General features: G+C 33.5%; 3 protein-coding genes across 11 annotated transcripts; 2 read left to right on the forward strand and 1 right to left on the reverse strand.

Moving 5' to 3' along the window:
• Window positions 1-314: 314 nt before the first annotated feature.
• Window positions 315-7102, forward strand: LOC111020186 (DNA-directed RNA polymerase II protein). 4 transcript variants are annotated; one of them, XR_015790285.1, is made up of 13 exons: window positions 315-601; window positions 695-782; window positions 1175-1274; window positions 1387-1460; window positions 1568-1639; window positions 1992-2069; window positions 3045-3169; window positions 3393-3465; window positions 3869-3930; window positions 4009-4389; window positions 4582-4681; window positions 5761-5984; window positions 6105-6246. XR_015790285.1 is itself a non-coding variant. In XM_088122813.1 (13 exons), exons 1-12 carry the CDS (start codon window positions 519-521, stop codon window positions 6303-6305), a joined length of 1419 nt encoding a protein of 472 aa, XP_087978939.1. In that variant the 5' UTR covers window positions 318-518; the 3' UTR covers window positions 6306-6313; window positions 6687-7102. The 4 variants fall into 4 exon arrangements, 2 of the variants coding, with proteins under 2 accessions (XP_087978939.1, XP_022152465.1); XR_015790284.1 differs by having other exon boundaries at window positions 5761-5994; window positions 6105-6245; XM_088122813.1 differs by lacking the exon at window positions 5761-5984 and adding an exon at window positions 6687-7102 and having other exon boundaries at window positions 318-601; window positions 3063-3169; window positions 6105-6313.
• Window positions 7013-10108, reverse strand: LOC111020187 (uncharacterized). 2 transcript variants are annotated; one of them, XM_022296776.2, is made up of 3 exons: window positions 9877-10108; window positions 9497-9662; window positions 7013-7625 (listed from the first exon to the last, which is right to left on the reverse strand). In XM_022296776.2, the coding sequence occupies exons 2-3, from the start codon at window positions 9608-9610 to the stop codon at window positions 7224-7226; spliced, it is 516 nt and encodes a 171-aa protein (XP_022152468.1). In that variant the 5' UTR covers window positions 9611-9662; window positions 9877-10108; the 3' UTR covers window positions 7013-7223. The 2 variants fall into 2 exon arrangements, with proteins under 2 accessions (XP_022152468.1, XP_022152467.1); XM_022296775.2 differs by having other exon boundaries at window positions 9497-9621; window positions 9877-10103.
• Window positions 10109-16586: 6478 nt separating this feature from the next.
• Window positions 16587-22037, forward strand: LOC111020210 (transcription factor TGA7). 5 transcript variants are annotated; one of them, XM_022296807.2, is made up of 10 exons: window positions 16587-17289; window positions 17646-17787; window positions 18494-18646; window positions 18746-18820; window positions 18946-19005; window positions 19096-19173; window positions 19245-19308; window positions 19574-19845; window positions 20391-20612; window positions 21605-22037. In XM_022296807.2, exons 3-10 carry the CDS (start codon window positions 18497-18499, stop codon window positions 21785-21787), a joined length of 1104 nt encoding a protein of 367 aa, XP_022152499.1. In that variant the 5' UTR covers window positions 16587-17289; window positions 17646-17787; window positions 18494-18496; the 3' UTR covers window positions 21788-22037. The 5 variants fall into 5 exon arrangements, with proteins under 5 accessions (XP_022152499.1, XP_022152494.1, XP_022152496.1 ...); XM_022296804.2 differs by having other exon boundaries at window positions 16589-17289; window positions 18465-18646; XM_022296802.2 differs by lacking the exon at window positions 17646-17787 and having other exon boundaries at window positions 18465-18646.
• Window positions 22038-22169: the final 132 nt, after the last annotated feature.

Below are 22169 nucleotides of genomic sequence, written 5' to 3' on the forward strand. Positions count from 1 at the left end.
AAATATCACGTTATGTTTTTTACGAGGATAAATATTTGAACTTTTGACCTTTTGAGTTGAAGATATACATCAATCATACTAATTAAATATGTCATTTTGAAAATCTCAAAGGTCGTGAGTTCGAATTTCACACCAACATATTTTAAAATTTGAGATGTCAAATTTTAAAATATATTATATATATATAATATTTGAGAGCACGAAAGCTTATAATTTAATCTAGGATTTGTAATAAACCTTTTAAACCATATTTACACGATACCAACTCCCAAAGTTACGGGACAAAACGTACGGGCTATAATTTAACCTACTATTTATTTATTTGAAGAAAGAACGGCGATCCAGAGTTTTCTTGTTAATGCTAAATTCCAGTTTCCAGACGATCAGCTCCCGCGGTTCAAGCTTTCCCCCACCCTTCTGGCCCAACTTCGAATTCAGAATTTGAAGTTATCATTCCCAAAGCTTCAGCATCATCATCTGATTCAATTCCTCCGAGTAGCATGATTAGAAATTGATCGATGACGAATCGAAAGTTCTGCAACTGTGCTATCTGTGAGAATTCAAATCAAGCTTTCATTTGCACTATTTGCGTTAATTACAGGTATGGGCGTTCTTTGAGACTGCAATTAAGTTTCCTGCTCGGCTCCAAGAGACGTTCCATGAACTCCTCTTTTTGGTTCTAATTCTCCGGCAGATTGAATGACTACAACTCAACGTTAAAATCATTGAAAGCTCGGCGGGATTGGTTGTATTCGAGGCTGAGTGACGTGCTTGTGGCAAAGGTTTGGTGCTGTTCATGCTTGATTGTCGTTCGCTTTAGCTTTAAACTGGAGCGTTTTCTGCCTCTCTTTAATTTATCAACTCGTCTTTGGTTTAACTATCGTGGATATATATTTTTTTTCCTAAACTCTTCTACCTAATTACCGTCGAAAGCAGATTTGGAGTCGCGGTACTAGAGATAGCTGACGAGATGTCTGATCCGTCTGTTTACCAATATTTCTTTTGTTGTTTCACCTATTTTTTCAAGCATTCAATCTTATGGTTCTACTTCAGCTTCATGTTGTTCAATTATTGCTGGTCCTGTGCTGTTTTATATTATTTATCCATGAAATGCACTTGCGGCGCAAAGTGGCTTGTTCGAGAAATTTTAGTTCGTTTGATTGTTGCTTCTCAGGGTAAGGCAGACGATCAATTAAACTGGAGAGTGACTCGGAATGAGAAACTTGCAAGGTTAAGGGAGAAACTCCAACGTAGTAGAGAGCAACTCGAGCGAGGTTATCAGACTTCCAAAGAAACTCTTGAAAGCAACATATTTCGTTTGATGTTTGCCAAATTATGAAATGTGCAAGTGCTTATCAAATCTAAGAAATTATTTTATGCCATCAGGGAAGGCTGAGATTGAGATGACGTCCTATGATCTCAAGTTGAAATATGCAATGCTTGAATCAGCCCGTTCAGTGGTACTCCATCATTTATTATTTTTCGAATTATACTAGATGTAATTTCCTTTCCTCCCCTCTATTCCAATATCACACAAGTACTGTTCTTTCTGGAATTCTTGTTGCAGTTGGAAAAACAGCGAGTTGAACAACTGGAAAAGTCCTATCCTGACCTTATTAGCACCAAGAATCTGGGACATGTAAATCCTATATTCCCTTTTAAATATGAACATTAATATCCATCCTGTTTTTTAATAGGTACTTCTTTCTATATATAATTGAATGAGCATACTTGTGTAGATGTATCATTCTGTGTGCACGAACTGTTTAGGTTCAAGCAACATTCATGCTTGAACATATATAGACCTACATGTAAAAAGACCTAATTAGATTATACATATTACATAACATGGTATTATGGGTTCTTTAACATTAAACTATGATATTGTACTGGAGATCAATATCGTCCATGTACTTTACGTTATTTAGTAGGATGGGACCTCTTTCACATACAACTTTATGGTTAATGCAAAAAGTGTTTTATGGAGACAGATGGCAATTACCTCCGAACGCCTTCACAAGCAGTCTGTGGTTGTTAAACAAATATGCAAATTGTTTCCACAACGGCGAGTAAGCTCTTTATCGATAAGTATATCTTCCTTTCTGAGTGCTTAGTACATTCTACTGACTGCTGTTGATTTCATAATGAACCACTTTTTTCCATAGACAACTTGACTACAGTGCCCCACAACTATGAATAGTATAGAGGGGTTGTCTCCAAGGTTCGGGCCTTGGGATGGGTGCGGGTGGCACTAGGTATAGGAGAGCAAAGCTCCGACTCCCAATTAAAAAAAAAAAGGAAAAAAAAATATATATATATATATATAGTGGTGTTGAAACGTGTGCAATGAATAGTATAGTGAGGTTAAAACAAAAGGGTGCCCGCCCTATGTAGGTTGCTTGTAAGAAACTTAATTATCTGCTTGATGTTGCAAAACAGATTTTCTTTTCTCACCGTTTGTTCTAAATAATCTATTATTTTAATTAGAAAAGAACTATTTAACTGTCAGGTGGGCTTACTCTAAAAAATTTTCCTATTTATTTTTTTTTCCTTCTGTAAGTCTAGCCTGTGGTCCATTATGAGTCAATATACAGTTAAAACTGCCAATACACATTTCCTTATATAATGGAGTGCTTGAATCCAGAAGCACCCGAGAGGATTCTGGTAGGAAAAACTATAATGCATAAGTTCTGCATAACCATAGATTCAAATTTACTGATTGCATATGAAATAAAAATCTCCTTTCTCCCTCTGTCCAATATCTTCAAGCTAGATGTGCGGTTAGTTTTAGCCAAGGACTAAAACCTATTAATTTTCAGTCGCATCTATTTGTCAATAAAATTACATAACAGATAACAGGACAGAAATTTTTTACCTGGTAGTATTATGATCAAACTAAAGAAATTGAATTATTTTTCTTTAGTTGTTCAGTTCATTAGTTTAAGATCAACTTACTTTTTATTAGGACAAGAGTCATTTTTTGTTTACTGATGAATGCTTTGGTGCTTTCCCAAATTTTCCTTATATTCCATTTATGCTCTTAGGTGTTGGTTGATGGACAGAAAAATGAGGGAACTGGTGAGCAATTTGATCAAATCTGTAATGTGCGCTTACCAAGAAGACTGGATCCCCACTCTGTTCCACCAAATGAACTTGCTGCTTCTTTGGGGTAACTTCTTCTCTGTTGATGATTGACTTTTGCATATGTATGCTTCTATCAGTACGTTACAATACAGTTTTATTATAATTATGCGGCCTTGGATTTATTTATATTCTTCCTGCTGGGGGTATGCGGTCTCATCTTACTCTCAATTGTTAAGGGCTTCCTTCTGCCTTCAATTATTATTGAATTTTTTCTTCTAATTGAAGTCTCCTTGGTTTTTAACTGACAGATACATGGTGCAACTTCTAAATCTTATTGTTCAAAATTTGGCTGCTCCTGCACTTCACAACTCAGGTTTTGCGGTATGATGTGCACTTTGCTGAATTGCTCTCTCTTTGATGGCTCAGCCAAAATATTCGACAAAAAAGAAAAACCTGTGGCTTATCAAGTCACTGGAAATTATTTTATAACCTTTTTTGTTTTTTAGATCACGGGATGCTAAAGTTGTGAATTTTTATTGATAATAGAGATGATATTTTAATTGAACATAGGGAATTGTGGATAAGGATAACTGATAACAATAGCTACAAACTCTTCTTTATATTCCTGGAGATGTAAGGGGTTTAGTAAACTTTTATTATAAGAAATGCAGTGATTTCATCTATATGTCATTCAAATTTAAATTAATCATTTTCTGGTATTCATTCTTAGTTATTATTTGTGACACGCACTCCTCTTTCAATTCACTTATACACAATATTGCAGGGTTCTTGTTCACGCATATGGCAAAGGGACTCGTATTGGAATGCTCGTCCATCTTCTCGTAGGTAAGTTGGTTGAGTATGCAACCTGCATCACCAATTCTTATTTGTTAGCTTTTGGACTGAAAGTGATAAATTTTGCAGCAATGAGTATCCACTTTTTATACCACGCCAAAACTACTGTTCAACAAGTGGGGAAAATTCATGGTCTGATAAAAGCTCTAGTAACTTTGGTGTTGCTTCGATGGAATCAGAGAAGAAACCACATTTAGGTTCACTAGAAAGTAGTAGCTTCAATTATTCTTCAGCTTCTCCGCATTCTATTGAAACACACAAGGATTTGCAGAAAGGGATTGCCCTCCTCAAGAAAAGTGTAGCATGCATCACTGCATACTTTTATAACTCTCTGTCTTTAGATGTTCCTTCTGAAGCTTCTACTTTTGAAGCATTTGCTAAATTATTGGCTACTCTTTCTTCATCCAAGGAAGTGCGTTCTGTTTATTCCCTCAAAATGGATTCTTCCAGGTATTTCCTTCCCATTTTTCACTTTTAAGATTTAAGGTTCTCTCTGACATTTGAACTTGCTTCACCATGTTTTGTTTTTTATACACGAAGTATAGTAGAAACGGAAAAATATTTCATTTAGATAATTATTTTTAGTCTTACAGCTTACCCTTTCTGATACATATTGATATGGGTATATCTTCCGCATTCAAGGTCCCCTAAGCACGTTCAGAAACTGAACAAATCTGCATGGAACGTGGATTCTGACTTTCCATCAAGCATGCTGCTCGATAGCGTGCATACGTTAATAATGGTATGAATTTGCAACTTGACGTTGATTGAGTATATTGCTTGCATCAGTAAGTTATTGGTGGTCTTTTCTATCGTCTGTTGTTAAAGAATCTATTGAACTTTCAATAAATGGAAAACTACCATTTTAGTCTCCCTTTCCTTTAAGATGACCCTCATTTGGTTTCTATACTTTGAAGTTAGTTAGTTATCATCATAATTCATCATGATGTTAAATGGTTCTAAAGTTTCATCAACATTCTCATTGAAGCTGAAATAGGTTAGCTGACTTGGATTCTAAAATTTTAAGTGGAGATGCCTAGCAAAATTTTCTGCCTGCCAATACTTATCACTATTATTTCTTCCACATTGTTGCAGCATCTTCTTTGTCACTTTTTTTTTTCATCTTCCTTGGTTATTCCTATTATTATTCCTCTTCCTTCATTCTTTTTCAAAATGTAAAATCATTGAAACCCATGTTAGTTTACACCCCTACATAGGAAAAGGTAAAAGATGGAAGGAAAAGTTACACTCTTACATTAGTACAAGTGAAGGGAACTCCAATTTTGTTTTTCCTCGTTGACACAAATAGAGGGGGGAGGGGAGGAGGGTAGGATTGGAAGAAGAGTAATGAACAGAGAATAAAATAAGGAAAGAATGCTGAATAAGAAGGTGAATGGAAAAAATAGATGATATTGCATCATTAATTTTTGTTGAGTAATATAATTTCATGTTAGGTTTCAGTTTGAGCCTTCAACAGAAAAGTTGATGGACTCCCTTGGCGCCTCCATAAAGATATTAGTTCTGCTTTTATTTCTTTTTCTTTTCTCCCTGATGAGTTGGCTTGATAGAAATAGGTAGGGTAATGTCCTATAAGGGATAGTGCCCTTCTTTAGATGATCTAGAGGGAAACAGAATATTTTACATGCTAAGAGATGGAGGAAAGACATTTGGGACTGAAAAGCTTTGGTTGTTTCCTCCAAATGCTTTTGTTAGCTATTCCTTTTTCAATTTAGGTTCCAGTTAGAATGGTTTTTGTACTCCCGTACCCAAGATTTCTTTTGTAATTCCATTCACTTAACGAAATTGTTTTGCTTTCTATAGAACAGAAAAAAGTGTTGATAATACAAAGTACGAAGTGAGAAGAGTACCCAATTGAAAAAGAGGGTCCAAATGAGAACAACTTAAAGTAGGACTGAGGAGATAGTTTTCCCTAGTAGCTCTCCTCTCTTATCCCTGGGGGACTGTACCCGTGTTGTACGTGTGCACGATCAATTTCATGTTATCCGGCGCACTGTTTTCACTGAGCATCCTGTTATCCATCGAATGTAAAGAAAAGTATATAGCAAACGATTCAAGTTCTACTCTATTTGTATATCTGCATAAAGGACTTGGTTTTGTTATTTTATTATTATTATTATTTATTTATTTTTTGTGTATTGATGCAGAAAAACAATTGTGAGAGTAACCTTCCAAGTTCTGCTGCGAGTTACCTTTATGCCACTGAATTTTCCGATGTTGGAAAGAATGATTGCAGCATAGAAGGATGGGATCTCGTGGAGCATCCAACTTTTCCTCCTCCACCTTCCCAAGCTGAAGATATTGAGCATTGGACTCGAGCAATGTTCATCGATGCCACCAGAAAGTAATTTAATGGGTAACTAAAACTAACTCTGTTATCTAATTTTTGTAAATTAGACCATCTCCCTCTTCAAAAAATTTTTTTAATAAAAATCTTCTCAAGCAGTTTGTTTTTGGAGATTATGTTATGTAAAAGCACACATCTATGTATATAAACACAAGATTGTTTGAACAACAGCAAATTACTGGTTTTCTAAGATCATTATGAAAAAGGAAGAAAAGACACAAAAGATAGTCGTATTACTATTAGAAAAGCTCCAGATCTGGAGCATTAAGCCATTTGTTTTTATTAATAGTTCAATTCTTCATGGTCCATCATAACATTATCATATTTAGATTCTGAACACATTTTCTAGTTATCCTCTGACTTTAATAACATTTGGTCTCAGGTGCCATGGAGATAGCGCGAGAGAAGTTCTTGGAACAACTCAATGCATCTCTGGTGCATGATCGATCAGCTTTGGACCTGTAAATATGGAGACTTAAAAAGGGTACAGATCTGAACATATTTAGATTTAGACGAACTACTACTATTATTCCATCATCTTATATTCTGGATATATTTTAGATTTAGGAAAATTTCTATTGTTGTTCTATAATCTTAGACAATAGCCATAGTATTCGGAAAATTCTTAAATGGGTGCACATGGAGGCAGGAGTTGGGTTGTGGGGATGTGATGTCTTTCAAATGTACATATAAATTGGCTAGAACTGGTTGAATTGAACAAAGGAACTTCAATATAATATAAAACCATCTGCATACAAACGCTATGACTCTAAGATAGCGATGCATTGTTTAGTCAAATTGTCTTGTTGAGAGCTTTTAGTCTCCAAAACGTACAATTGGAGGCATGTCTCATTAGTCCGGAAACATAATTAGAAAGTGCTTTCACAGTTAGCATATTTCTTGCCTCTTCATTACTCTTTTACTTCTTTCTCTTCTTTGGTGGTGGGAGGGTTTCTTCGTCCTCTTCTCCTTCAAAGTTGTCTTCTTCTTCTGCATCTGCATCATCTTCATCAACGTCTTCATCGTCCTCATTATTGTCTTCATCGTTATCGTCGCTCCCACCATCATCATTATCGTCGTCACCACCATCACCGCTGTTATCACTTCCACCATCGTCATTATCGTTGCTGTTGCCAGCATCTCCTCCTCCATTAGCGCCTTCTTTAATGGGGGCATTTTTACCTTCCTCTTCTCCATTTTCAAGCACATCTTCATCTTCTCCGAGATCATTATCACTGTAGTTGTTTTCATTTTCATTTCCTTCTCCATCCACTGGTTTCCTCTGGCATTTCCTTTTCTCGTTGGCATTCGAATTCAGGAACTGTACGCAAAAGAAATTTGAATTTCACGGGGAAGAAAAAGCTACAATGAATTATCAAAAAAACCAAAAGGGGACCAAAATATAAAACCAGAAAGTGACCAAATAAAATGGAACTACGGAAAGTGGGGCGTTGTCCCCTCCCTGAATCTGCATGGGATTCTTTCCTGGTCCACTATGGTCTGGTTAGGACAAATTTGGCCACACAGAGCTTATAGATAAAAGAAAATTGCAGCGTATCACCCATCTTATAATACTAAATGATACTTATCTAGTTTCAAAATTAACTATAAACGAGAAACATATCATCTGTCACTCTTATGATATATTAATTACAAAGATACAAATAACTATCATATTAATTTGTTAGCTAACTTATTTTGTTTTTCTTTATCAAAAAAAAAAAGAAAGAAAAAAAACGAACTGTCTTTCGAATACTATTATGTTTCGCTTATGTAGATGAACAAGTGGCATGCTACTATTAATTATATAAAAAAAAATCCAATAAACTATAATGTTATAAAGAATCCAGGTTATTAATTACCTTTAGAAATTAAATGTTCGAAGTAAAAAATTATGTTACTGAAGAGCCATAAATTACAAATTGTTTTTAAGCGCTTGTTTTGTTGTATTTTAGATTGACATAATTATAATTATTTTTACGAAGTAATAAATACTTTGTATTACTTTGTAAAAATGAATGTGTACATATAATATAAAAGCAATTTACTAATATCAAATGTGACGTAACTTACCTTCTAATGTTTGTGACATTTTTCAATTTTTTGTTTGTAATCTTTTGAAGTTTATTTATTTATTTTTAGTGCAAGAGTGAATGTTTTAATTTGATCCTTTTATGTATGAAATGTTTTCCAATCAAAACTTTACTGATCTGAATTTCTTAAAGTTAATTGATAAAATGATGGCATGACCTCAAAATATATTCATTGTCGTAGTTTAAAATACCTTATATTTTATTTCTTTTAGTACACCAACATGTGGGGATGAGAGTTTGAACAGATAACTTTTTAGTCTCAATAATACATTACTTGACGAGTTGAGCTAGATTCTAGTTGATCTTTATATTTTAATCAATTAAATAGACATATTCACTTAGAAAATCAACTCTTGCGCGCTACCTCACTAGCAATAACTTTCCTCTAAAAAAAATATAGGGGTTAAATATATTATAATATTAACCATGGAAGATTTCATTTTAAAAAAAAAAATCATAATAAAATCCATACAACATCATTTTTAAACTATTTTTTAAATTTAAAAAAATCAATTAAAAAAAATCAAAACTTAATAAGAAAAAATAAGAGACAACTGAAAGTTGATTCAACTATTTTAGAATTATATATTTAGCCGAAAATAAAATCTCTCTCCAAAAGTTTTCACATTTAAAAACTAGTTTGTACGTAAAAGCAATTACAAAAAAAAAATATATATTTTTTTTAAAAGAAAAGAAAATATTAAGAATAGCGTACAAAATAGACCTCGTGTATCTTACCTTTCTTGAAACGACGGGGATCGAAGAAACTAGAGTTCAAATAAGACAAACTTTGATTTATAGACTTTTCGGTGGTCTTTTTCTTCTATTCCAGTCTCTAATCATGTTCAGTATAATGATAAAAATAATCACCACTAGCTGTCGTCTTCTTGGAAAAACAATTCAAAAAGTAAAGAACACGAGGAATTTTTCTGACTTTTTTTTTCAATTAAATTGCAGCAGTTTATTAAAAATGAGAAGAATAGATTCTGTGTCCATAAAAAACTATAGGCGCAGAATCAATATTCCAAACGTGATCGCTAATGAAGTCGAAAGAAGACGAGAGTGTAAAATAAAAAGAGAGAAAACATAGTAACTTCACCTGAGACGAAGCTAGCAACTCGGCCATGGCCATGAGGCTAAGCAGCATGGCCGAAATTCCTCCGGCGCACGTTAGCAGCAAGCGCCGGTGTACAGAAGAACTTTCGGTCTCCATTTTTGTACGACCTGCAACGGAGAGAACGCGGAGACGACGTACACCGTTAGATCTGTTCGCAAATCCAGTCCAAGCAACCGCGAGATCGTAAAAGAAAAACAGTTAAAAGCTCGTAAAACTCATTCTCCGACGAGAAAATAAAGAAACAAGAGGAAGAGAAACATTCAGGCAAAATCGAAAACCTAAAATCATCTCTGCCAGATCTGAAACCAAATCAGTAAGACGCAGAAGAATTAAAGAAGAAGAAGAAGAAGAAGAAAACGTACGAGAGCGCGGCCTGAATTGCACCTGAAAAGCTCAGCGCAGCGAGAAGTTTCCGAGAAAACTGAAGGAAAACGAGCGAGAAAACAGCGGGAAAGTGAAAGAAAATGAAGTGGCGAGAGAAAAGAAAAGCGGAGGATCGATGTAATGTATATGCAAGGAAGAGAGTGTGAGTGAGTAGCGAGTGAACTTTGAATTGATGACGTGTTTGATTAACGGCCGTCGGATTAAGTTACATTAGAGGCCGAGAAGATGATGATGAAGAAGAGGGGAAGGAATATGAGAAATGGGGGTGTTTGGTTACGGGGTTGGAGATGGAGATGGTGGGAATAGAATAACGTATCAATTCCAAAGGGTATCATACGTCCCTTTTACACCACCTTTTCTTTTTTCATAAAGGAGAGATTCTTTCTAACCTTTTCCATCACAAATATCTTTCTTCCTACATAATATCACATTTCTTTTGGGCAAAATTCAAAGATAAACATGGTACCAAATATTAGCTCAATGAGTTCATGGATAACCTCTGGAAAAATCTATCGTGAGTAACATCAGTTTAACTAATCAAGTCGAATAGTTTATTCTATATATGATACTACATATGTATTAAAGTAGAACATCGATAACCTTTCTTGGAGTAGTTATTTGAATAGGTGTCTGAATAGATACATCATAGGGTAAGGTAGCTTGGAAGATTTACTTCTATAGAGATTGATCATCTTTTAGTTCACTATAGATGATAAACATCGTATCTAAAAGACATCAGGTTTTGATTTTTGGGAGGCTGGATATGATAGTGAAATGAAGTAATCTACTAATATTGGGCATGTCAACTCGAGCAACAATACAACACAGCACTACAAAAATTTCATTTTAAACACCATTTTTTTTAAAGTGAAAAATATATTTAGTACTTGATTGTTTTCTAGGATTGTTCATGAGAAGAGAGTCAATTTTACAAGCTGTGGGGCATTTCTAGTACATAAATTCTATGTAAAGGTAAACAAGAAAATTATCTAGTTAAGTAGTGCATTTCCTTCAATTATCCAAGCCCATTAATTGCGCCTAGGAGCTTGGCGGGCCCAGAAATAAGTGGGCTGTGAATTTCAAGTGACGCCTAATAGGAGCTTCAGCCCATTGGGCCGGAGAAGGCCCGTCTTTCGTTTTCAAGTAATAGAGAATAACCCATAGTTGCTTTGGAGTGATTGATGGGCTTGGATAATTACCCATATTACTCAACAAAAAGTCGACAGAGATTGTAGTGTGTCTTTTAATTTAGATATTACAAATATGATTACATCTTCCTGATCAAGTATCTAATTTCAAAGTGAATTTTAATTTTTGCTAAGTGGTTAATGAAAACTAATCTCAAGAACTAAAATATTTTTTTTTACTTTAAAGATTCAGAACCTTTGTCAAAAAAAAATCATAGAATATTTAAGAATTAACCGTTGAGATATCTTGCTCTTTTTTTGGAAGTTGGAGGTTCAATCTCATATCCCCACATTGAGATTTTTTTTTAGTAAAAACGATCTTATAGTCAAAGGTAGATGCCTTAACTAGTTGAGTTATATTCCGATAAATGCGAATGTTTAGATTTAAACTACTAAAAAGGGAAAATAGAAATTATAATGGCGGTGGCGAATGTGGTGAGTCCACATTAAATTGAGGGGAAATGCAATAATTTTGTGGGGAAATGAAAGTTGTTTCATTATATATATTTGGGTTTTGAGTGGCAAATTCATCACTCTTAGCTTTAACACGAAAAGGTTTGCTCCCTTTTTCCCCTTTGCTTTTATTTCTTTGGATGCATTACGTTGTCTGTATTATTTGCATCTCTCGTTCCTCAATTATTTGGCTATTCCTTAATCGAGAATCTAAATGGGTTTTTTATTTTAAAAAAATAAAAAAAATATCTCTCTCACAGAAATTATTTAGCACTCTCCTGTAAGGATAAAATGTACGATAAAAAATAAATTTTTTATTTTTAACTTAATGGTATAAAATTGACAACTATGTTATACCCATAATTGTACACTATTCTCTCTTATTCCATTATTTAGCTAGTTCTTATTTAATAATCTTTTTTAATTAAAAAATAAAAAAAGAAGAAAAATTATCTCTCTAGGTTCTCAATTATTTGGCTCTTCCTTAGTTAAGAATCTAAATGTTTTTTTTTAATTTATTTTAAAAATGATATAAAAGGGAAGGAAAAAAAAAGAAAAAAGAAAACTTTGCACTTTATATAGACCACATGGAAGGCAACAGAAACAGGAAGAATTTTTTAAAAAAGAGAGAGCAATTACAATGGTTGAGAGTGTTTCCTTCTCTTGCACCACCAAATCCAACATTCCAAGAATAGATTGCATTTTCACATTCCTTTAACTACAATTTTTAATTAATTAATTAATGCACCTTCTTAAAAACCAAATTATTATAAGGGATAATTGCATAAATTACTTTATTAAAACAATACTTAAATGAGATGTTATAAGCCAAAACGAGCCTGACTCAATGATAATTAGTATGTATCCCCCAATCAAGATGTGAGTTTCATCCCTCCACATGTTGTGTTGAAAAAAATTAGGATGTTAATTTTTTTTTTATTTGTCAATTACTTATTGATTAGCATATTCTATACAGAAAACGTTAAAATCAACTACAATTTTAAATCAAGGTAAAATTTTCAATTCAATAATAGTAGATAAAACATCTATTACCATTTAAGTACAATCTCTTAACGGGAGATATATGTAAATTAGTGTTAAAAGCCGGGGTTTTGAACTAAAAAGTAAAAGTAAAATTGGACTTAATATTTTAAATTTTATTAAAGAAAATGGCCTCCCATCATATTTTTTGTTTATTATAATTATTCCGTAAAAAGTGACGAGATTTGGTGAAATTCATGACTACCTTTGCCATATTCTATATTCAACGAAAGATATAAAGAGATTCTCTTTATAAAATTAGGAGAAAGAGAGCTAGATTCTCCAGCGGTTTCTTGGTTTAAAATATTTAAGTGTTTGGTCTAATCTTATATGTAGAAAAATACGCACTTTGTGCAGAGGAATATTATAATAAATCAGTTTTTTTTTCTCTTATAGAATAATAATTTTGTAATTTTAGACGTGTCTTGTAATCACGTTTTTAGTTTTATATTTTCAAAACTAAATTTGTTCACTACAACTTGAATGTTGAACTTTATTTCTCCGGAAAAAAAAAAGTACAGTTTTCAGATTTAAAATTTTGGCAAAGATTCTAAAACCATTCTCTAAAACCATTTCTATAGTACTAAAAAAATAGATAAAATATATAAAAAAAAATCAACATATTGATCTAATATTAATAATAATAAAAAATTTTAACCATTTTCAAGAGTGTAAAGCACTTATTTGTTAATTTAAATTAATTATTATGAAATTTTTAAAATAAAAAAATAATTGATTAACATGATATTTTAATCAACAATGTAATAAAGTTGATCTCAATATTTCTGTCCCTTCATTTATGTGGAATGGGGGTTTATATGCTTCTGTTTTTTTTTTAAATATTACACGATCGAATTGATAAAAATAATAAGAGTTAAATTCTCCTATGATTTCTAAATTTCATATTTACAAAATTTTTAAATATTATTTCTTAATTCAACTTTTAAACGTTCCCTTTTTTTTACTTGCCCTTAGTTACAAAAATATCTTTTTTATTTTTTTGAAAAATACTTTCATTATTTAAGAAAGTAAAAATACATTTGTCTTTCTTAGTTATCAAACATTGAATGAGGGAAGGATAATAATGGTCCTTACTAATTAGAACCTAAATATTTTATTTATTTATTTATTTATTTTAAGAATAATACACCACAATAAAGATTTTAACAAACAATTTCTTTTAATAGAAATTCTTTAATTATTGAATTATGAAAAATATAAATAAACAAAGAGTGAATGAGAAAAGTACGGGATATTAAAGTGACCCTCGAGGCTTTTTTTTTTTTCCTTCTCTTTGAGTGCAACAATATTAAAGTGAGTTCTTTTTTTTTTTTTTTTAGCATAGATATTAAAGTGAGTTAATTATAGGGTTTACCATTAATAAATTGAGAAGTGTTTTAAAGGGGGTGCATTATTATTGTTATTATTGTTATTATTATTATTATTGAGGTGGCAATGAAAAGGCCAAATATCCCAAACAAATAAAAGCTAAAGAAGCTTGCTTTCTTTCATTTTCTTTTCCCGGAAAGTTGACGTCTCCAAATTTTCTTTGACGTAATCTCTCTCTCTCCAACCGATATTATGAATGATATATTTACTTCCGAATCTCTCTTTTACCAATTGTGTGGTGCAGTCGAAATTTGAAGCTCATCAATTCTCAAAACCCTCTTCATTTATATTCGATTCTTTCCCTATTTAATGTCTTTTTTTTTAAATAATAAAGTTTGTGTTTATCATGTCTTTTGAAATATTAATAAATAGTTAAAAGAATAGTTTTTACTATACGCTGATGTTGAAATCTAATCGAATTGAATTGGTGAATTAGGGTTGCAACGATCTATCCCGTCTCTAGAGTTACTTGCAAAATTAGATTCAATATCGTTATAGTGCTAAATCTAATGCTTTCCGATGCCTAAATGCTTGGATCGTAGTGAAGCGAGTAGGAGCAAGACTATTTTGTGTGTTAGAAATTAGTGTACCATTGTGAAAGTATACTAGGGAAATGCTTGAAGACGTATCCTTTGATACTGGTTCATACCACTGACTACAGAGCCGTAGGTTGTAACACAAGTTGCTGTATCTGGATGCCAGCTATGCGGGCTTACTATGATTGGACGGAACCTAGCCTACATGGTCTCTCGAGGGATGACCACGTGGAAGGTATAATTATATGTCTAAGGCAATAAATATTTGATTCCATTCAAATTTTAAAGAATTAAAAATGTTTTTAAGATTTTCAATATTCTTTCAAAAATTATAAAAAGTATAAAAACACTTAAAATATTATATAATAAACATTTCACACGAATAAAATTTTAACCGTTATTAAATAAATCAAGATTTTATAATAACTGCAATTTTAGAGAGAGGATATATGCATGCCAAACATACTAAATTTTAGACTTTGTAGTAATATTTTTCTACGAGTTATAAAATTAAAAAAAAATTATAATTATAAAATTGAATTTAGGAAATTTTAGATTTTGTAGTAATATTTTTCTCTGAGTTTTAAAATTAAAAAAATGTTATAATGTATAATAAAAAATTATAAATCTAAATTTACGTAATTTTAGATTTTGTAGTAATATTTTTCCACGAATTTTAAAATTAAAAAAATTATAATAAAAAGTTATAAATTTGAATTTATGTAATACGTGTCTGTTGGGTGTGATTTGCCAATTTGTAAAACAAGTGAAGCATTATTATTATTTTAAATTATAAATTTAATTCTAATACTCAGAATGCAATTGGCAACTAATTATATTCGTTCTAAACTTAATTTTTTTTAACCACCTCTAAGCTTGGATTATGATTCTATTTTGACAGGTCATCAATATATCTATCTGATAAATTTTGCCTATTTCCAAAAAAAAAAAAAATGCCTAGTTCATTCTATAACTTTCCACATCCTATCAACTCCTAAATTTATTCAATTATTCAGTGATGATGCAAGGTTGAAACAAAATAGGTAAAATACTAAAATGGGCTATATATATATATATATATTTAAGTAGCTGAATTATCCTTTGCATTAAATGGATATCACATTAATCTTTCCAAGTATGTTAGTATTTGCCACATTTTTTATGTACAAGTTGGCATATTTATATCTACATTTCTGGCACTTGAAGAAATGGCTCTTTTTCTTTTTCCTTTCACTTATTTTTAATTGTTTACTAATTAGAATTGCACTTGAAAAGAAAGAAAGAAAGAAAGAAACAAGAGATAAGGGGGAAAAAAAGAAAAAGAAAAGAAAAGAAAAGGAAAAAAAAAAGATAGGATGGTGGGCAGGTCAGTCCAAATATAGATGGAGAAATGCTCTTTTAACCAATAAATGCACAAAGAAGCTTTTTTTTATATTTATTTTAGCATCTTCTTTATATGTCATCATCCTCTCTTATTTCTCTTAATCAATCAATGTTTGCTTTTTGAAAAATACTGCTTCATGATATTTATTAAAAAAGAAAAAGGAAAAAAGAAAAAAGAATCCCCATTGATTGAGACTTTAAATAACAAAATGACGCATTAGATACAAGATTAAAAATTTTTCGGTGAAGATTAAACTTGGCTTTTGACTGAAAAGAACGGTAATAGGATTTTCTGTAAACTATATAAATTTTTTTAAATTTATTATAAACTCTGAACTAAATTTATTATTGGGAACAATTGAATAATTAAATGACGTAGAGTATTTGTTCTTGAAGTTTAAAAATAAAGAAATGGAGTATCTAATTAGTGAATGAACTCTAGCTTTTATGTAGTTCAATAGACGTGTTTAAGATCGATACTTAGAAATGGAACCGAATGATGGGATTGATTTGGGATGAAATTGACAGTCAAACATGGAGGTATCTTTTAACCTCTCTCTCTCTCTCTAAGATGGAAAATTTAATTAATCTGACAATATTCATTCGTTTAAGAATATTACATCATCAGATTGGTGTGCCGCAGTGAAGGAACAGATCGATTAGACATTTTTTCTTCTTTCAGCAGTTGATCAAAAGATTCAAACCCCATAATTAATCTGTCGTTTAACTTTGGGGTTGAAATTGGCTATGGAAGCTTTAAACAGTTTACCGATCTCTCTTGGGTTTTCTCCTGCTGCTCATCAATGGCGGCCTAGGAGAAAATTAAATGGAAGTTAAATTAAAACTACATGCTTAATCAGCAAAGTCTAATTTACTTTATTAATTTACGTAGCTTTCTTGTTAATATAATATATTTCTTAATTCCTCCGCACATATATAAAGCTAGCTACTCTCCTTTTTGGCAGTTGGAGGCACGATTGTTTGTTGGCAGCTTCTAAGTTATAACATATACCGGCAATTTTGAATGAGCTGATCTTAGAAGCTTTAATCAACAGTTGATTTGGAAGTTAGGAGAAATCTTGTTACTGAGTCTGTTTTGATCCACAATAGAAGAGCTGGGGCATTGAAGAATTTGTGTGAGCAGCTTCAAAAGCTTCCAATCTATGGCGGAAATGGATGGTTCATTTGATGTTGCAGAAATCTGAGCCTAGGGTTAAAAACGACCCAAATTTCATAGCCGAATAGGCACGGCCCAATATAAGAAGGGCTCCACCACGGGCGGTTTTTGAAGTTTATTTTTCAAAAAGCTAATTGCAGGTTCGGCCGTAGAAATCAACCTCGAAACTGCAGGTTCATGGCGGTCCGCCGGAAATGGCGACGTCGCCGGAAAGAGAGGAGTATGGTACGAAAGCGGCGCAGTTTGAAGCCAGAATTATTGGGTTTTATTTTTTTTTTCTTTCTCCCCTTTTTTATCCTTCGAGAAAAGGGCAAAAAAGAATCGGCGTAGTTGTGTTGGCACGGCAGCTTCCCCCTCCCATGGTGGGAAGTGAGGTCATGGGGACGTTAACAGCTGAATGACTGTAGCATATAGAGCAAAAATACAAAGGAAAAAAGGGGCAAAAAGAAGAGGGGAGAGAGAGAGGGAAAGAGGAGAAGGAAAAGTTAAAAATAAACTTGTATATATAAGTTAGGTTCTGTATCTTTTTTTCCCATTGTTGAGTTGCTTTCTCTTTCTTTGTGTTTCTTTCCAACTCACAGGGAAGTGAATGAGCGAGGAACTGCATTTTCTTTTTATTTTATTATATTTTGAGGGCGGCATCGTTTTCACAGCTTGTTTGATCTGCCCACTATTTCAGAGCTTTCTGTGGTCATTTTCTACTGTTATTATACTCAGACTCAGGTGGGTTTGTGTCTCCAATTGCTTCATCATGAAACAAAACCTTTCTTCTTCTTCTTCTTCTTCTTCTTCTTCTTCTTCTCCTCCGGTTTTGGCAAGCCCTTCAAAACTGTTTTGAATATTTCTTTTCAGACTTGAATTTCCTAAGGTTTTTTCTGGAATCCCTTTTCATTCCAGCCCTTGCTGCTGCCAAATTTCTTGTGTTTACTGTTTTCTATTACATATAAATACATGTTTGGCCCTTTTGTTTGATTGCAAGCGAGTTTATTACATATGGGAGTCACTTGCAATATAAATATCTTTTCAGAATTGGAAGGGGATGGGAATTTGAAGTTGTGTACACTGTGCAGTTGGTTTTGATATTTGATTGCTTGTTTTGCTCATCTTTTCTGCTTAGAAACCCATCTGTTATTTTTGCTTTAGAATGAAAGGAGCCTATTGGAAAAGGAGTAGTTGCTTTAGAATGATCAATATTTTGTACTAGTTCCATGGATATAAGCTGTAAACCTAATTGCTTCCTCCCTTTTTTCTGTGCGGTTCCTCTTTACTTTTGATCTTTTTGTTATTTGTAGTTCACTCATATCAATTATTATGTAGGAAATACCTTTTTTCTAAGTTGAGAGATGGATGTATTGTCTTTTTCATTTCTTACATTTGCTTCTCTTTTCCATCTTTTCCAGTCCATTTTACTCTTATGATTGGTCAACAGAGTATGAGCTCTTCATCAACTCAACTCTGTGCTTCAAGGATGGGCATCTATGAGCCATTTCACCAGTTCAGCTCATGGGGAAATGCCTTTGGTAGTCGACTAGAGTCGAGCGTATCGCCTATTATAAAAGTGGACGATTGTGTAGACAATAAAGTGAGAATACTCTATATTGTCTCTTGTTAGAAAATCTGAGTTTCCAAGGTTCTCCTCTTGTTGTTGGATTCTGGTAATTTTTGTTTCCTGACTTTGTAGCCGGAGTTCATTCCTTCTGAATCAATGGATCATCTCGAGAGCAGTCAAGAAATGAACAAACCAATCAACGATAAGGTGATGAGACTACAAACCATCTCTCCGTTGTGCAATCTTCATTTCCTTCCTTTGTTCTTCTCATTTGTTCCATGTTCCTCCCTTTGCACTAATTTCTGTGTACATCGTCTAATACACATATGCAGGTACAAAGACGTTTAGCACAAAATCGCGAAGCCGCTCGTAAAAGCCGTATGAGGAAAAAGGTGCTGAAAGATAATGATTTGTACAAGTTTTGTTGATATCTGATATATGATTTCAGGACTTATTGATCCCATTTTAGTTCTGTTTTTCAGGTTTATGTGCAGCAGTTAGAAACAAGCCGCTTGAAGCTAGCACAGTTGGAGCAGGAGCTAGAGAGAACCAGGCAAAAGGTAAGATTGAAGCCAATCTTTTCTAATACAGCCTATTTTTTATCCAATTAAACATAAATTCTTTGTTGTAGGGTGTATACTCAAGCTGCGTAATCGATACTGGCCACTTGGGATTTGGTGGGTCGGTAAACCCAGGTTTGTGATTTCCCGTCTCAACTCGTGCAAGTTCACCTCATAACTCGACCTTTCTTTAACCAACTGAACTTACTTCATAACCTTAGCCTCCCTTTTTTCTCTATAGTTTGACTAAGTTCACACCTTCTTTCTTTGCCACTTCAACTGCAGAAGATCTTTATCTCTTTAAACACAGACAAAACCAGTCATTTCGTACTCCTAGAAAGAGAAGAAAGTGAATCTTTGAGCTGGTTCCAATCTGAGATTTCTGCTATGTGCCTTTCAGGGATTGCTGCATTTGAGACGGAATACAATCACTGGGTTGAAGAGCAACAGAGACAGATCATCGAACTCAGAAAGGCATTACAACTTCATATAACCGATATAGAACTCCAAATTTTGGTGGAGAGCAGCTTAAAACATTACTACAATCTATTTTGCATGAAACAAAATGCTGCAAGGGCTGATGTATTCTATTTAATGTCCGGGGTATGGAGAACATCGGCAGAGCGTTTTTTCCTCTGGATAGGAGGATTTCGCCCATCGGAGCTGCTAAATGTAACAGCTTACCTCACTTTTAGCTTGATGTTTTACAATTGTTTGCCACTCATTCCATTTTATGCATTCATTCTTTCTGGTTATATTACAAGTGTGTTCTGTTTTGTTTTGTTATGAGGTTAGAACTTAGAAGTATGTTGGTTATACTAATTGTTGTTGGTTATTATTTATATCGGAGCTTGGAAGAGCCGACGTTTTCTTATAGGAACTCCACTTCTATTTTAATTCCCAAGTAGGATCCTGAGGAAGTATCAGAACCAATCTTGGGAAATAATAGCACTACTAAAACATATAATCTTATACATAAAGAACCTTTCGATGGACTTTGTAGTTATTGCTGATGCTAATCCCAGTACGGTAGTGTTGATATATTCTTCTATTGTAAAGCAGGCTAAAATCAAACTCTTAATAGTACTCGGTTTGTTGTTAGTTGTGTGCATGTGCCAACACTTGCACGTTCTCCCTTTATTTTTGCATTGTATGGCCAAATAATAGATCAGCATCCTAGTTTAGATGATAAGAAAGCCTTTCTAATATGCTGACAGGTTCTCAAGGCATACCTTGAGCCGTTAAACGAACAACAACGAGCCGATATACACAATTTGCAGCAATCGTCTCGGCAAGCTGAAGATGCCCTTTCACAGGGAATGGAAAAACTGCACCAGAATCTATCCCACAGCATTGCCAATGATCCTCTAGGAAGCTATATTTCTCAGATGGGTGATGGGATGGAGAAACTAGAAGTACTGAAGAGCTTTATAAGCCAGGTAACGTACTGTAGTCTGCATTTTCTTTCACAATCAATGGAGTTGATTGCCTTTCTGTTCCACTTTTTTTTCGCACATTCGCATATTTCATAGACTTGTATGATTTTGCTAACACGTGAAAAATGGGTCAAGGAATTCGTAGCTGGTCAGAAGTTTGAATCCTAACCTCATCCGCTGCTTCAACTTCTAAAAAATTGTATAATCTTATCCTCTTTTTCAGAATAAAAGATGATGAACATAAAAGATTATAAATTACGAAAGGTGACTTTTTAGAGTTGTGAATTTCATACTGCAAGTATTTCAGTCTGCAAGAGGCTAGGGAGTGATGGTCCTTTGGATCGCCACGGACACATCTCAAACGATTTTCTAAAACTTAAGAAAGGACAGTCTGTTTTCCACGTCTTGAGAAACTTGAATACTCAAATAGGCTCATCTTGGTAAAACACCTTCCTTAACAGCGCTGCAATATTCCATAGACCAATTCTTCTTATCATGATTTTTCATCCTAGATGCTGACTAACAGATCTCATCAGTATACTTCGTCCTTTAAAATTTCTGTACTGTGTTTAAGTACATTCCATATCTCCAAAATCATTCACTCCTCAACGTGTTTAATAAAAGTATCCTGCTCTTGGAATCCTCTTGATGAAAAAAAAAAGGCAAATAATTAAAAATATATCAAATCAATAAATATCAAAGCCCCATTAGCATTTTGTAGTGATACTAACGGAATGTTAACTCCAAGGACCTCTTAGAACTATTTTCTAAAGGTCGAGGACCAAAATGTCAGTTTTTAAAACTCAACGACTAAATAGAAACTTATCTTAAAATTCGGTGCCTAAAAGTATATTTTACTCTAGTTTTCTACTACTGCTCAAGGAGCAAATGACTTGTGCTATTGAAGTATGCATTTCTGTTTCTTTACTGAAAACTAGAGTATGATGAGTGTGTAACGATTGTTTTTGTTTTGTCCCGAACCCTCACTCGTCCAGCCGAGTGATTGTTACAATTTTCTCGAACAGGCAGACCATCTCAGGCAAGAAACTTTGAAGAGAATGTCTCACATCCTAACCACGAAACAAGCAGCGCAAGGCTTGCTTGCTCTGGGCGAGTACTTCCACCGTCTCCGCGTTCTCAGTTCCCTCTGGTCCGCTCGACCTCGCGAACCTTCCTAGCCATGGGAAGCTCAGACATGGCCACCCACATATCAATACCACCTTAAGGCATAAACTACAAGGAGTATATACTTTTGCCTCTTATATAAGAGAGGGACACAAGTCCTGGTATAAGTGCTTCTGCTGGACGCATTTTAGTAAGCAAGTTCTCTAGTTTGCAAAATGTATATATATATCAATCCTTCTTATAATGCTGTCATTGTAAGAAACTTAGTTGATGAATTTTATATAGTAAAATTTTATTTTTGTATGATTCTTAGTCTCACACTTGCTATAGGCAAATAATTCCAGTGACTCACTTCTACCAATCTTTTAGTCTTGCTTTTATGATCTTTTGCCATTATGCTCTAATTTGAGATTAAATGTCAATATAAACCTAATT

Source organism: Momordica charantia (assembly GCF_013281855.1).
Source record: "Momordica charantia cultivar OHB3-1 chromosome 4 unlocalized genomic scaffold, Mcharantia_2.0 BLBB01000004.1, whole genome shotgun sequence".
Lineage (NCBI taxonomy): Eukaryota > Viridiplantae > Streptophyta > Magnoliopsida > Cucurbitales > Cucurbitaceae > Momordica > Momordica charantia.

What these genes read in the sequence shown, in the direction of transcription:
- LOC111020186 (XM_022296773.2), top strand. Translation starts at nt 519, where the DNA reads ATGACGAATCGAAAGTTCTGCAACTGTGCTATCTGTGAGAATTCAAAT. An exon ending in GCACCAAGAATCTGGGACAT is followed by an intron (nt 1,640 to 1,991) that starts GTAAATCCTATA and finishes TTATGGAGACAG; the next exon opens with ATGGCAATTACCTCCGAACG. An exon ending in AATTGTTTCCACAACGGCGA is followed by an intron (nt 2,070 to 3,044) that starts GTAAGCTCTTTA and finishes TTATGCTCTTAG; the next exon opens with GTGTTGGTTGATGGACAGAA.
- LOC111020187 (XM_022296776.2), bottom strand. Translation starts at nt 9,610, where the DNA reads ATGGAGACCGAAAGTTCTTCTGTACACCGGCGCTTGCTGCTAACGTGC. An exon ending in AGTTGCTAGCTTCGTCTCAG is followed by an intron (nt 7,626 to 9,496) that starts GTGAAGTTACTA and finishes TTTTGCGTACAG; the next exon opens with TTCCTGAATTCGAATGCCAA.
- LOC111020210 (XM_022296802.2), top strand. Translation starts at nt 17,259, where the DNA reads ATGGCGACGTCGCCGGAAAGAGAGGAGTATG. An exon ending in AAAGCCGTATGAGGAAAAAG is followed by an intron (nt 19,006 to 19,095) that starts GTGCTGAAAGAT and finishes TCTGTTTTTCAG; the next exon opens with GTTTATGTGCAGCAGTTAGA. An exon ending in TGAAGAGCTTTATAAGCCAG is followed by an intron (nt 20,613 to 21,604) that starts GTAACGTACTGT and finishes TCACTCGTCCAG; the next exon opens with CCGAGTGATTGTTACAATTT.